This window comes from Theropithecus gelada, chromosome 13, assembly GCF_003255815.1.
Source record: "Theropithecus gelada isolate Dixy chromosome 13, Tgel_1.0, whole genome shotgun sequence".
NCBI classification, from domain to species: Eukaryota; Metazoa; Chordata; class Mammalia; order Primates; family Cercopithecidae; genus Theropithecus; species Theropithecus gelada.
In genome coordinates this window covers 46461761-46477747 of record NC_037681.1, presented here as the reverse complement: position 1 = coordinate 46477747, position 15987 = coordinate 46461761, and the positions used below count along the sequence as shown (strand labels likewise).

At 40.4% G+C, this 15987-nt stretch overlaps 1 protein-coding gene across 1 annotated transcript in view; it reads right to left on the bottom strand.

The window, feature by feature from the left end:
- The window catches only part of RAB10 (RAB10, member RAS oncogene family), a 110748-nt gene that overhangs the window by 26831 nt on the left and 67930 nt on the right, over window positions 1-15987 (bottom strand). The window contains exons 2-3 of the mRNA XM_025405782.1: window positions 15728-15788; window positions 618-756 (exon numbers count right to left, since the gene is read on the bottom strand). Of these exons, the coding sequence (XP_025261567.1) occupies window positions 618-756; window positions 15728-15788 (200 nt within the window). The remainder of the gene's footprint in view (window positions 1-617; window positions 757-15727; window positions 15789-15987) is intronic.

Below are 15987 nucleotides of genomic sequence, written 5' to 3'. Positions count from 1 at the left end.
TCCAGAAAGTCATTGTAAAACCACTGGTAGCTTCTATTTGGGGTCATCTTATAAGAGGGCTATATAGAGTTTTGGAGTCATTTACTAATTGTCTTGAATGAGGCTCTAGATAGACTGCCCAAAAACTTAAGAAAAACGTAGGCGAATAACAACATTAACTTTTTTTTTTTTTTTTTTTTGAGACGGAGTCTCAAAAAAAGCCTGTTGCCGAGGCTGGAGTGCAGTGGCGCGATCTTGGTTCATTGTAACGTCTACCTCCCAGGTTCAAGAGGTTCTCCTGCCTTGGCTTCTCGAGTAGCTGGGACGACAGGCACGCGCCACCATGCTCAGCTAATTTTTGTAATTTTTAGTAGTGACAGGGTTTTACCATGTTGGCCAGGCTGGTCTTGAGCTCCTGACTTCAGGTGATCCTCCCGTCTCAGCCTCCCAAAGTTCTAGGATTACAGGCATGAAGCCGCCATGCCCGGCCAACATTAACTTTTAGAAAATAGAAATACTTCAGTAATAATTACTTCAACAGTACATTGTATCTTGAAGATCAATTGGAATATTTATTCTTCCTAACCAAGCACACAAATGTGTGTTCATGAAGGGTTTATACAATTTCTAGGTCTTACCTCATCTATGTTTCTAAGCCATTTGCTGATGTTTTCAAAACTTTTACCATTGGTGATGTCATATACTAGCATGATACCCATTGCGCCTCTGTAGTAGGAGGTTGTGATGGTGTGAAATCGCTCCTGGCCTGCTGTATCCCTGAAATAAACAGCCAACAATTTCTATTAAGCATTTTGATATTACTATGTTTCACATAAAGGACAAAACAAGAATAAAATAGTTTTTCCTAAGTATATATAAAAACTTTTTAGTTGAAGGGAATTAATAACCTACTCATACTGGATGAAAATCTAAAAGGCAAACCAGTAGGAAGTGACACATAAAACTCAAGGTTATTGAATAAGCACTAGCAAACACCAGAAAAACTCTTTCCATTTTGTTTAATAATTTAGTTCCATAATGTAACACAAAAGCAGTTAGGATTTTTAGAACATTAGAGAACTATACCATAGTGTAGTCACATTTACATTTAGAATTATTAACCAAAAGTTGTAAAGATAACCTCACTTATAAATAAGATAGAAATGTAAATAGTAGTATTTTCCATTATTTAATGCTTAAAGCCAAAGGCGTAAGATATATTTTGCCCCTGTAACTATGCCCTCTCATTTGTATCATCATTTTGCTCTTTTATGATCATCTCATCAGCGTACGAACATGTTTTAGTATCTTTTTTTTCAAAAGCAAAAATAAGGTCAGGCGCAGTGGCTCACACCTGTAATCCCAGCACTCTGGGAGGCTGAGGCGGATAGATCACTTAAGGTCAGGAGTTCAAGACCAGCCTGGCCAACAAGGTGAAACTCCCTCTGTACTAAAAATACAAAAATTAGCCAGGCATGGTGGCTGTAATCCCGCCTACTCGGGAGGCTGAGGTAAGAGAACTGCTTGAACCCGGGGGGTGCAGGTTGCAGTGAGGCGAGATAGTGCCACTGCACTCCAGCTTGGGTGACACAGCGAGACTGTCTCCAAAAAATAAATAAAGCAAAAACCCCAATCTCAACCTTACATCTCTCCAACTATCCCTGTTCCTCTTTTGAGTTAATATTTTTAAAACTTTTATTTTGAAATAATTATAGCCTTACAGGAAGTTACAAAACTGTGCAGAGAGGTCCTGGGTGCCTTTCACCCAGCTTTTCCTAATGATAACATCTTATATAACTGCAGCATAATAGCAAAACCAGAAAATAGACACTGGATACAATCTACAGACCTTATTAATATTTCAGGTTTTTTTTTTACATGCACTTATTTGTGTATGTGTGTATATACAGTAGTTCTCTACAATTTATTACATGTACAGATTTGTGTAACTACCACAACAAACAAGATAAAGAACTGTTACATCACCTCTTTACTCTCCATAGTTCCTAAACTCTGATCAATAATCTGTTTTCTATGTTTATATTTTTTTCATTTCCAGAATGTTATGTAAGTGGAATCATGTAGTATGCTACCTTTTGAAACTCGCATTTGACACTTCTTTCACCATAATGCTCTTGAGGTCCTCTCCAAGTTTTTGCACGTAATCCTGGTCTGTCCCATTCCATTGCTGAGTAGCATTCTACGGAATGTATGTACCACAATTTGTTTAATCATTCACCCATGGAAGGACATTCAGGGTTGTTTCCAGTTTTTGGCTATAACGAAGTTCTAAAAATATTCATTTATAGGTTTCTATGTGGACATAACTTTTCATTTCTTTGAAATAAATGCCCAGGAATGTTATTTATGGGTAATATGGTAAGTGTATAAGAAACTGGCCAACTTTTTCCAGAGTGGCTCTATCACTTGACATTTGCACTAGCAACATATAAAAGATCCAGTTTCTCTGTATCCTCACCAGCATTTGATGCTGTCACTATTTTTTACTTCTGTAGTTCTAAGAGGGCATATAGCATTATTTCATCATCACATTAATTTGTGTTTCCCTGTGGCTAAGATGGTGAACATTTTTTCATGTGTTTATTTGCCATTAACACATGCTCTTCGGTGAAATGTCTGTTTATGGGGTTTTTTTTGGTTTTTTTTTTTTTTTTTTTTTGGTCCATTGTCTAATTGGATTGTTTGTTTTTTGTTTTTGGGGTTTTTTTTTTTGAGATGGAGTTTTGATCTTGCTGCCCAGGCTGGAGTGCAATGGCGCAGTCTTGGCTCACTGCAACCTCTGCCTCCTGGGTTCAAGTGATTCTCCTGCTTCAGCTGGGATTACAGGCGCCCACCACCACGCCCAGCCAATTGTTGTATTTTTAGTAGAGATGGGGTTTCACCATGTTGGCCAGGCTCATGTCGAACTCCTGACCTCAGGTGATCAGCCCTCCTCGGCCTCCCAAAGTGCTGGGATTACAGGAGTGAGCCACTGCGCCTGGCCTGGATTGTCAGTTTTTTGTCTTTTTACTGTTGACTTTTTAAAGTTCTTTTTAGATAGAAGTCCTTTGTCAGATACACTGGCTTGTAAATATTTTCTCCAAGTCTGTAGCTAGCCTTTTCAGTCCCTTGACAGGGTATTTTGTAGAGAGGAAGCTTTTAATTTTGTGAAAGTCTAATTAATTTACTGATTTTTTTTCTTTTACAGATCATGTGTTTAGTGTTATGTCTAAGAATTCTTCACCTAGTCTTGTTTTTTTTTGAAACAGGGTGTCACTCTGTCGCCCAGGCTGGAGTGTAGTGGCATGATCTCAGCTCACTGCAACCTCTGCCTCCGAGGTTCAAGAGATTCTCCTACCTCAGCCTCTGAAATAGCTGAGATTACAGGCATGTGCCACCACGTCCAGCTAATTTTTATATTTTTAGTAGAGACAGGGTTTCGCCATGTTGGCCAGGCTGGTCTTGAACTCCTGGCCTCAGATGATCTGCCCACCTCAGCCTCCCAAAGTGCTGGGGTTACAGGCATGAGCCAACGCACCCAGCCTCTTCACCTAGTCTTACATTCCAAAGATTTTCTCCCATATTTTCTTCTAAAAGCCTTATGGGTTTTTTTCTTTTTTTGAGATAGAGTCTTGCTCTGTCAACCAGGCTGGAGTGCAGTGGTGCGATCTCAGCTCATTGCAACCTCTGCCTTTCGGTTTCAAGAGATTCTCCTGCCTCAGCCTCCCAAAGAGCTGGGACTATAGGTGTGCACCACCACACTGGACAATTTTGGTATTTTTAGTAGAGATGGGGTTTCACCATGTTGGCCAGGTTGATCTCAAACTCCTGATCTCAGGTGATCCACCCACCTCAGCCTCCCAAAGTGCTGGGGTTACAGGCGTGAGCCACTGTGCCTGGCCACCTTATGGTTTTATTAAACCAATAGTACATTTTGAGTTAATTTCAAATAGGATATTTTCATGAATGTCCTATTGCTGTAGCACCACTTGCTGGAAATGCCGAAGTAATAACCTTCCTCCATTAAACTGCTTTTGTACCTTTGTCAAAAATCTGCAGGCCACACCATAGTTCAATCTGTGTCTGGGTTCTTTATTCTGTTGCTATCTCCTATGTGTCTAGGCCTCCTCCATTACCATACTATCTTGGATTACTGTGGCTAAATAGTTTTAAAACCAGGTAGATTGATTCTTCCCACTTATTTTACTTTGTCAAAATTGTTTTAGCTATCCTAGCCTTCCCATATAAATACTAGGATAAGCTTGTCCATATTTACATAAAAATTTTCCCAGCAAATTTCTTTAAAGAGTTTTCTCTAGTTGCTGTTTTCCCACTTTCAGTCCTTAACTGATTCTAATAGGATAGCTATTACTGATTACTGTACCAAAACTCCTTTTCAGAAGGTCTCCAATAACCTGGATGCCAAATCCAATAGCTATTTTCTTTTTATATATCATCGACCTCTTAATGACAGGGATACGTTCTGAGAATTCCATCATTAGACTATGTCATCATTGTGCACACATCATAGAGTGTACTTATACAAACCTAAATGAATATAGCCTACAACATACCTGCACTATATGGTATTGCTCCCAGGCTACAAACCTGTAGAGTATGTGACTATACTGAATAGAGTCGACAACTGTAACACAGTAAGTATTTGTGTATCTAAATATGGCTAAACATAGAAGAGGTACAGTAAAAATGCGATATTATAATATTGTTAGGACAACCACTGTGTATGCAGTCATCGACTAAAATACCATTATGCACTGTATGACTGCATCTTAATCACTAAGCAGGATTCTACACAGTTGACTGCATTCTCTTTTTTCTTTTTTTTTTTTTTCCTGAGACAGAGTCTCACAGAGGGCAGTGGCACGATCTTGGCATACTGCATCCTCCGCCTCCTGGGTTCAAGTGATTCTCCTGCCTCAGCCTCCCAAGTAGCTGGGATTACACCATGCCCAGCTAATTTTAATATTTTTAGTAGAGATGGGGTTTCACCATGTTGGCCAGGTTGGTTTCAAACTCCTGACCTCAGGTGATCCTCCTGCCTCGGCCTCCCAAAGCACTGGGATTACAGGTGTGAGCCACTGCGTCTCCAGCCAACTGCATTCTCTTCTTGTAACACTTTATTCTCATGACTCTTTGGATAAGTTTCTGGTCTTCATTCTAAGTCACTGGCTGCTTGTTCACAGTACCTTTTGTTGGCATTCTAAGATTCAGAAAGGATGAACTGCCGTTCTCCACACACCAGCCAGAGTGATCTTCTTTAAACGTATGTTTGATCATATTATTCTGCTTAAAACTTCTAATATCTTCATTGGGAAAACAACAGGCTTTCCAACAAATGGTGCTGGAACAACTGAATATATCCATGCAAAAGAAGGAAGTTGGACCTCTACCCCAAACCATATATAAAAATTACCCCCAAACGGCTGGGCGCGATGGCTCATGCCTGTAATCCCAGCACTTTCGGAGGCTGAGGTGGGTGGATCACGAGATCAGGAGATTGAGACCATCGTGGCTAACACAGTGAAACCCAGTCTCTGCTAAAAATACAAAACATTAGCCAGGCGTGGTGGCGGGCACCTGTAGTCCCAGCTACTCGGGAGGCTGAGGCAGCAGAATGGCATGAACCCGGGAGGCGGAGCTTGCAGTGAGCCAAGATGGCACCACTGCACTCCAGCCTGGGCGACAGAGCGAGACTGCATCTCAAAAAAAAAAGAAAAAAAAATTACCTAAAATCAGATCAAGACCTAAATGTAAGAGCTGAACGATAAAAACTCTTAGAAGAAAACACAGGAGTCATCTTCAAATCTTGGATTTGACAACTGTTTCTTAAACATGTCACCAAAGCAGAAACAAGAAAAAACAGGTAAATGGGACATGAAAATTAAAAACTTGTATTTCAGTGAACATTACAAGGTGAAAAGACAACCCACAGAATGGAAGAAACTATTTGCAAACTGTGTATCTGATATGGTACTTGTGTATGCAGAATATACAAAGAACTTACAACTTAACAATAAAAGGACAAATGACCAAACTTAAAAACGAGCAAAAGATCTAAACAGGCATTTATCCAAAGAAGATACACAAATGGACAATAAACACTTAAGATGCTCAACATCCTTAGTCATTAGCAAAATACAAATAAAAACCACAATGAGATACCAACCTAGATCCCCACCACCACAGGATGGCTATGACCCAAAAGACAATAATACACATTAGTGAGGATGTAGAGAAATTGGGACCCCCATACCCTGTTGGTGACAATGTAAAATGATGCAGCCATGTTAGAAAATAGGTAGTTCCTCAAAATGTTCAACATGGAGTTACCATATGATCCAACAATTGTAGGTATATAACCAAAAGAAATGAAAACTTGTATGTCCACACAAAAACGTAGACGCGAATTAACAGCAACATTATTCATAATAGCCAAAAAGTAGAAACAACTGAAAGGCCCATTACTAATGAACGGATAAATAAAATGTGGTATATCCATACAATGGAGTACTCTTCAACCGTAAAAAAGAATGAAGTACTGATTCATGTACAACACAGACAGACCCTGATAACCTCATGCTAAGTGAAAGAAACTAGTCACAAAAGACCATATATTATATGATTCCCATCTATTTGAAAAGTCCAGACAAATAAATTTTATACAAAGTTGATTAGTGGTTTCCCTGGCCAGGGGGTTAGGAGGATAAAGAGTGACAGGCATGGGGTTTCTTTGTAGGGGAGATAAAAATGTTCTAAAATGTTAACGATGGGTGTACAAATTTGTGAATATACTAAAAACTATTAAATTGTTTTAAATGGGTATATTGTACGGTATGTGAATTATGCATCAAAAAAGTCATTACAAAACAAACTGAAAACATGACTAGGCTTTCCAAAAAAATAAAAGTAAAAACAGAAAACTTCCAATAAAAACCCATTATAACCAGAGTCAATTCCAAACTCTTTATACTGGAGATTACAAAGCCTTACAGTAGTTTAAACCTTTCTCCAGCCCCTATCATTTTGAGGTACTCTTTTCCCTAACCATTAAAAACCATTTTTACATTCATAAATTTGTTCCTACTAAGAGCTTCTGCAAGATCTGTTCCCACTCCCTGCATATGACTGGATTCTCAATCTTTTCATATCTTAAATGCACTTAGCATGTTCACATATCTGCCATCTATTCCTTTATCTATCAATCCAAATATTAACTGCCAACTATAGGTTGGGCTTTATGCAAGAATATACACAGAACATGGGTTTGGGGTCAGGCTTAAGTTTATCCTTGGGTTCTACCCCTCCCAGCTTAGTGACCTTGAATGTACTTAACCTCCTTGGACCTTAGTAGTTGTTGTCATTGTTTTCACTTATAAACAATAAGGAGGGATAACTAACAATAAGAAATATTTTCCATAAAAATATGCAAAGCTGCAATAATGTCACCATGAGACTCAAAATTTCATTCTGTTTTAAAGATGTCCTAATAATGCTCTAAGTCAAGACTATCTTTGCAGATAGATGCTCTATGGTATTAAGAGCTCTCAAGTTAATATTTATCTGTGCTTAAACAGTACTCAAAGCTGCTTCTCAAGGAAAACCCTGGCTTTGCCTGTAGCCTTATTTCTATGTAAGTAAAATAAAATGGTTTTTAGCTAAGTCAAAGACTTGGACTTTTTAATCTTAAGAAAATCACAGCCTGGCCGGGCACGGTGGCTCACGCCTGTAATCCCAGCACTTTGGGAGGCCGAGGTAGGGGGATCACAAGGTCAGGAGATCGAGACCATGCTGGTTAACACGGTGAAACACCCTCTCTACTAAAATTACAAAAAATTAGCCGGGTGTGGTGACAGGCACCTGTAGTCCCAGCTACTCGGGAGGCTGAGGTAGGAGAATGGCGTGAACTCGGGAGGCAGAGCTTGCAAGTGAGCCGAGATAGCGCCACTGCACTCCAGCCTGGGCGACAGAGCGAGACTCCATCTCAAAAATGAAAAGAAAAAGAGAAGAGAAGAGAAGAGAAGATCACAGCCCTGTCACTTGCTCATTTCATCTCAAAGTATATGGATCTGCCCTTGAAAGTAATATTCCATTCTTTCATCCTAACAGTATTATTAAGCAAGTACTACACACTAGACACTATTCCAGGCACAAGAGATAAAGTTGTAAATGAAATAAAAATTCCCGCCTTAACAAAGTTTATATTCTATTGAAGATAGACAACACATAAATAAAACATTATGGAATGTCAGAGGATTATAAGTGTCAAGGAAACAAAAAGCAGAGCAAGAAAAGAGATTAAGCCTTCTCAGAGAAAATACCAAATGGCAGATCCTGCCACTACTATGGGAGGGCCTGAAGGAGCTAGGGGTCCTGGACTGGGAGGCTTCAGGAGTGGTGACTGGGCCAGGGTTGCTGCTGAGGCCTAGGAGCTCAAGGAGGCAAGGACAAGGACAAGGAATAGTTCCCTGTCACCAAGATGGGCCACCTGATCAAAGACATGACAATCAAGTTCCTGGAGGAAATCTCTCTCTTCTCCTCCCCACCCATCAAGGAGTCTGAGATTGTTCACTTTCTCCTAAGGATGTCCTCAAAGATGAGGTTTCGAAGATTATGCCCATGCAAAAAGAGACCTGTGCTGGCCAGTGGATCAGGTTCAAGGGATTTGTTACAGCCAGGGACAAGAGTCACGTCAGTCTGTGTGTTAGGTGTTCCAAGGAAGTAGCCCCTGCCATCTGCAGGGCCACCATACACTGGCCAACCTCTCCATTTCCCATGTGCTGTGAAGCTACTTGGGGAACAAGATCAGTAAGACCCACAGTCCCTTGCAAGGTAACCACTGCAGCTCTGTGCTGGTGGCCTCATCCCAGTCCCTAGAGGCACTGTCCGCCCCTGTGCCCAAGAAACTGCTGCTAATGGCCCATATCAATGACTGCTATACCTCCGCCAGGAGCTGCATTGCTACCCTAGGCACCTTTGCCAAGGTCACCTTTAATACTAACTTCAAGACCTACAGCTGTCTCATCCCCAACACCTCAAGAAAGACAATATATTCAATGAGTCTCCCTATCAGGAATTCACTGACCATCCTGTAAGACCCATACCAGAGTCTCCATGAAGAAGACCCAGGCTCCAGTTGTGACTGCTATGTAGTGCTTTTATACAAGAAAAATATAGTGAATTAATTAGGACTCTTTGAAATGGGAGGGGGTGTCCAGCCTGGGCAACATGGTACAAAGTATAATAAGATCTAGACTTACCCCACTAAAATGTAAGCTTTTGCAGGCAGGGCTCCTATCTGTCCAATTTATGCTTATATTCCTACCACCAACACCTGGCAAATAGATACTCAATAAACATTTATCGACTAAGTGACTTTGGTTGCTTACTGTTCGTATTTCACTTCTCATCTTAAACATTACCTCTTCAGAGAGGACTTCCCTGATCATTCAATCTAGATCACTTCCTCCCTCGTCCTTACCCCAATTCTCCATCACTTTACCCTATTCACCTTGCTAGCATTTATCTCAATTTGTGATTATATATTTATGTACTTGTTTGTTCCTATCCCTATGGGTGTGAGGTCTGACAGGGCAGGTGTCAGCCTGCCTACTTTCGGGGGAAAAAAAAAAATTCTTGAATGAAGAGAATCATTAATTTAAGTTCATGGTGTTCTGGGTATAGACAAATTACGTATCTCTGAAGAAATCCAGGTATTCTTAAAATAAAACGCAACATGAGAAATTTGACATCCTAATTTATAAGGTTAAGGAATAACTTCATTACGTTACCAAAAAACACAGTTATGAAATTTGGGGTCTCTGCTTTGCAGAGTAGATTGATATGCCTCTGGCCTGTTTTGGTTTTGTCAGTGCCCAGACCAAAAATAACTGTCACAGTAACAGCCAGAGTACACAGCTTCCCCAACCCCTAGTGTGGTACTAACAATTAAGGAAATATACCTTTTTAGTTTCTAGAAACATATAACTTCTTTTTTATAATGTCAGTAGGAAAAGTAGGATTTCACAGCAATCATTGGCTACGTACTACTTTAAGTAAGGAAAATTCTATTGCCATTGTCTTGTAATTTCAGAGACTTGATCTTACTAAGTAGACTGTCAGGAAAGAATTTTTTAATAGCACAGGATAAGAGAGTAGTTTTGAAAACAGGCTTACAAACCAGTATTGTGGTGACATAAAAAGATACTGTGAACATGTACAATGTTTAATTGTCCCTTCAGATATTTAACACCTCCTTTTGATTACTGGATTTGAGCTTCTGGACTGGATTAGATTTAGGCATATGTGTGTATGCAAACCTAAAAATAATGTCACCAATAAACAAGCAGCTGTGGCTACTTTTAGCCCTGGGGAACAGATCATTAGTAAGCCCAGAAATAGTGAGGCAAGGACCCTGTTCCTCATTTGGAAATAAACTATTGATTGCTTTAACAACTGGTGGGGGCTGGTACAATCAGAGTCCGGGCAGGACCCAGGACAGGACTCAGGAAAAGGATAATTTAAAATCAAGGAGCCAGGTCATTCTGTGGGGCAGATACAGTCATGCCGGAAAGTATAGAAGTTTGAAATACATAAATGAAAATGGAATCTAGAACGTTAAAAAAAAAATTGACCAGGCGCAGTGGCTCATGCCTGTTAATCCCAGCACTTTGGGAGGCTGAGGCAGGCAGATCATGAGGTCAGGAGATCGAGACCATCCTGGCTAACACGACAAAACCCCGTCTCTACTAAAAATACAGAAAAACCAGCCAGGCGTGGTGGTGGGCGCCTGTAGTTCCAGCTACTCAGGAGGCTGAGACAGGAAAACCCACGTGAACTCGGGAGGCAGAGCTTACAGTGAGATCACACCACTGCACTCCAGCCTGGGCAACAGAGGAAGACTCCGTCTCAAAAACAAACAAACAAAAAAAAGAATGTTAAAAAAAATTTAAATGGGGAGATCATACAGAAAGAGGGAGGATAATTGGGTATAAGAGATTCTGGAAGATGAAGGAATTAAAACATTAAAGAACAGAGGGTGTTGTACACCATGGATTTCCTGGAATGAAAGCAAAACATGAAGATCATTCAAATAAAGAAAAATAGCAGGCCGGGTGTGATGGTTCACGGCTGTAATCCCAGCACTTTGGAAGGCCGAGGTAGGCGGATCACCTGAGGTCGGGAGTTCGAGACCAGCCTGACCAACATGGAGAAACTGTGTCTCTACTAAAAATACAAAATTAGCCAGGCGTGGTGGTGCATGCCTGTAATCCCAGCTACTTAGAAGGCTGAGGCAGGAGAATCACTTGAACCCAGGAGGCGGAGGTCGTGGTGAGCCAAGATCATGCCATTGCACTCCAGCCTGGGCAACAAGAGCAAAACATCGTCTTAAAACAAAACAAGGCCAGGCGCAGTGGCTCAAGCCTGTAATCCCAGCACTTTGGGAGGCCGAGACGGGCGGATCACAAGGTCAGGAGATCGAGACCATCCTGGCTAACACGGTGAAACCCCGTCTCTACTAAAAAGTACAAAAAACTAGCCGGGCGAGGTGGCAGGCGCCTGTAGTCCCAGCTACTCGGGAGGCTGAGGCAGGAGAATGACCTAAACCCGGGAGGCGGAGCTTGCAGTGAGCCAAGATTGTGCCACTGTACTCCAGCCTGGGTGACAGAGCGAGACTCCGTCTCAAAAAACAAAACAAAACAAAAAGTAGAAGCTTAAGCAGATTGAAGAAAATTTCCAAAACTAATATTCAATTACAGAATAGGAATTTTCATGCTGCAATAAGAATCTGAATATATTTATCTGAACTAGAGAGATTTTAAAAAAATCACTGTACTTTTTAGTAACAACTGGAGGCAAAGCATTAAAGCTGAGGACAATGTTTTGAATTTCAGTGTATCATAAGTTATGAGTAATGGGCTTTTTCATGCTAACGCCTTCTTAAATTACTCTGGATATCTCAAATTTCTTAACCTTGAGCTACATGGCTTCTTTCGTCCTGGCATGTTAGCATGTAGAAGAGTTTTATCTCAGAGAGGTTCTATTTAAAAGGTCTAAAAATCAAACAACTTTAAATTAGAAACATTACCATTTCTGCACTATTCTTGAGTTTCACAGGTACAATAGAAGTCTTTTATAGATTAATCTTGAAGGCCACACTAGAGGACTTACTGTTCCAAAGAGCATCTTTCAGGGAAGGCTTTTTTTTTTTTGAGATGGAGTCTCGCTCTGTCACCCAGGCTGGAGTACAGTGGCGCAATCTCAGCTCACTGCAAGCTCCACCTTCCGGGTTCACGCCATTCTCCTGCCTCAGCCTCCCAAGTAGCTGGGACTACAGGCGCCTGCCACCACGCCCGGCTAATTTTTTGTATTTTTAGTAGAGACGAGGTTTCACCGTGTTAGCCTCGATGATCTCAATCTCATGATCTGTCTGCCTTGGCCTCCCAAAGTGCTGGGATTACAGGTGTGAGCCACCACGCAGGCCAGGAAGGCTCTTTTTAAAAACAAGTGTGAATTATTACTGTTTCTTTTTCTCTCTTCTTTTTTGAGACAGGATCTTGCTGTCTCCAGGCTGGAGTACAGTGGTGTGAACAGGGCTCACTGCAGCCTTGACCTCCTGGGCTCAAGCGATCCTCCTGCCTCAGCCCCCCAAATACCTAGGACTTCAGGTGCACGTGCCACCGTGCCCAGCTAATTTTATATTTTTTGTAGAGATGAGATTTCACCATGATGCTCAGGCTGGTCGCAAACTCCTGGGCTCAAATGAGTCACTTGCCTCGGCCTCCCATAGTGTTGGGAGTAACCAAATCTGTTACTCTTTATTTCTAAAAGCTACCTAAAAATTAAAATAGGGCCGGGTATGGTAGCTCATGTCTGTAATCCCAGCATCTTAGGAGGCTGAGGCTGGCGGATCACTAGAGGCCAGGAGTTTGAGACCAGCCTGGCCAACATGGTGAAACCCTGTCTCTGCTAAAAATACAAAAATTAGCCAGGTGTGGTGGTGCATGCTTGTAACCTCAGCTATTTGGAAGGCTGAGGCAAAAGAATCACTTGAACCCGGGAGGCAGACGTTGTAGTGAGCTGAGACCATGCCACTGCACTCCAGCCTGGATGACAGAGGGAGATTCTGTCTCAAAAAAAAAGACTAAAATGATAAGGGGGGAAATATATAAATCCACAAGGTCAAGGAACAGAATAAGAGAAAGTATGTGGAAGACGGAGAACAGATGGAGGAACAGGATAAATTTAGGAGGGCAAAGGTCTTATGTAAAATATATTTTAGGAAAATATTGTTTGTTACATATACACTCACATATACATATACATGTATATGTACACCCAGCCACAACGTATCTCTGTCAAAAAGTTTGAAAATTGGTGGCTTGAAGTATACACACAAAGGGACACAGTTAAGAGACCCAATCAGCATGGCAGAGTTAGTCACGGCTTGGAACTTAGGACCAAGGTCAGGCATGGATGAGGAGGGCGCCTATTTGAAATTCAGAATAAACAGTTGACATCCTTCCTTAGAGATCAACTTCAATTACAATGAAACAGAATATGAGCCACAGTTCATTTGCTGACTTATTTCCCAGCTAAAGTAAACAAAAATCAATGGTCAGCAAGTGGGTTTTGCCTCAAAGAGAACTACTAGTTTTAGCAAACACTGAAAAATATCTAAATTCTAGTAAATTTATATTAAATTTTAAGAATGTTACACATAAAGATATTCCTAATTACAACATCAGGTAACAGAGACATTTTGGTTAAACATATATAATTTCTAACTATTAGCTTCCTTTAAAAGGGAATACCTAATTCTCAAAACTATCTTCTATTGGATTCTGGGATACTGATCTCTCCTGACTCTCATTCTAAGTCTCCAAAGAATGGCTTTGCAATGTCTTTTGCTAACTGCCTCCTCTGCTCATGCCCTAAAATAATATTCTTAGGTTCTAATCTCATAATGGGAGATCCCAAAATAACAGTAGCTATGATTTACTGAATGGTAATTATGTGACACTGTTCTAAAGTGCTCTATATGTATTACTCATCCTCGTAACTATCATACGATAGGTCCTATCACGGCAAAAAAAAAGAAAAACAAAAACAAAAAACAGAGAAAACATGAATTCACAATTTTTTGGGGTAGACAGGGGTCTCACTATGTTGCCCAGGCTGGTCTCAAGCAATCCTCCTGCCTCCACAATTGAGCCACCACATTTGGCCCAATGCAGTTGCTGACAAGCGATGAAGAACAAAAAATGGGCCAGGTGCAGTGGCTCATGTCTGTAATCCCAGCAAGTATGCATTCCAGCTCTGCCACTAACATGCTCTAAGACCTTGGTTAAATTATTTCAAAGTACACCTGTTTCATTATCTGTAAAACAGGAATAATCCAAGAGAAAAGAAAGTATATGCCTACACAAAGACTCATAGCAGCTTTATGCTGAATAAACAAGTTGTTGTGTATCTTAATGAAATAGTACTCAGCAATAAAAAGTAATTAACTAACTGATAATTTCCAAAATAATTATGGTGAGTGAAAGAAGGCTGACCCCAGCCCCCCCAAAAAGACAAAGAGAAAACATACCACCCATTTATATACAGTATTAAAAATACAGGTGGGGCGCAGGGGCTCATGCCTGTAATCCCAGCACTTTGAGAGGCCAAGGCAGGCGGATCACAAGAACAGGAGATCGAGACCATCCTGGCTAACATGGCGAAATCCTGTTTCTACTAAAAATAAAAAAAAAAAATTAGCCGGGCGTAGTGGCGGGCGCCTATAGTCCCAGCTATTCAGGAGGCTGAGGTAGGAGAATGGCATGAACCCCGGAGGCAGAGCTTGCAGTGAGCCAAGATCGCACCACTGCACTCCAGCCTGGGTGACAGAGCGTGACTCCATCTCAAAAAAAAAGAAATATAGTGAAAGAAAGCAAGCACAGTGGCTGCCTGGGGACCAGGGGTAGTGGGGAAGAAGGGATTACAAAAGATCACAAGGAGGCTTGAGAAAACTTTTGAGGTGACAAATATGTTCATTATCTTGACTGTTGTGATGGTTTTACAGGTTTATAGGTATGTCAAAACTTACTAAGTTGTACACTTTATGTGCACTTATTCTATCTCAGTTATACCTCAACAAAGCTGTTTTCTCAAAAGGAGTAACACAGATTTGACAGGGTCCTTGTTAGTAATTAATGGGTTAATATACATAATACACATAAAACACATAACATTTGCTGGAAAATATTGCCATTATAATTCTAAATTCTATGATTCAGACAAATACAAATTCAAAGAATTTTTTGTATTTCTTCAGGCAAACCTAATACAAACTAATAAAAATAATGCCCATAAAAAGTTAAAAACATATTAAAGAAAACAAGTATTTTCACAATGCATTTCACCAAAAACTTGGCATAGATTATTTCATGTAATCCTTATAACAATCCATTGAGATGGGTGTTACTATCCTCCTTTACATATGAAGATAAAAAGCCTAATGAGTGAGTATATAACTTGCCTGAGTTCATACAGTAAGTAGAAAAGGTTATTAGATCTCATGGACTTAAGTCCATGCAATGGTTTTTACTGCACAAAAAGGTCACCTGACTGCCTGTTTTAAAAAGGAAAGTCTCACAGAATCTAAACCTGTGACAAAAAAGAATTTCACTGTGAAACCTTAAGGAACCTGGCATTCTGCTACATAAAGTAAATTAGCATCACTTACCATATCTGTAGCTTGATCTTCTTTCCTTGTAATTCAACTGTTTTGATCTTGAAGTCTATTCCTGCAATGCAGAAAAAAAGGTAAACTGTAACTGTGGCTTTACATCTGGCTATACTAAAATTAATCACAGTAAAAAGGCTCACACCTTTTAAACTTGGCTGTGTTTGATTCCAGATATTCACAAAGTATGTGACACTGAGCAAATGTATTCAATTTTAAACCCAAGTAATACAAGATCCAGGACAGGAGGAAAAATAGAT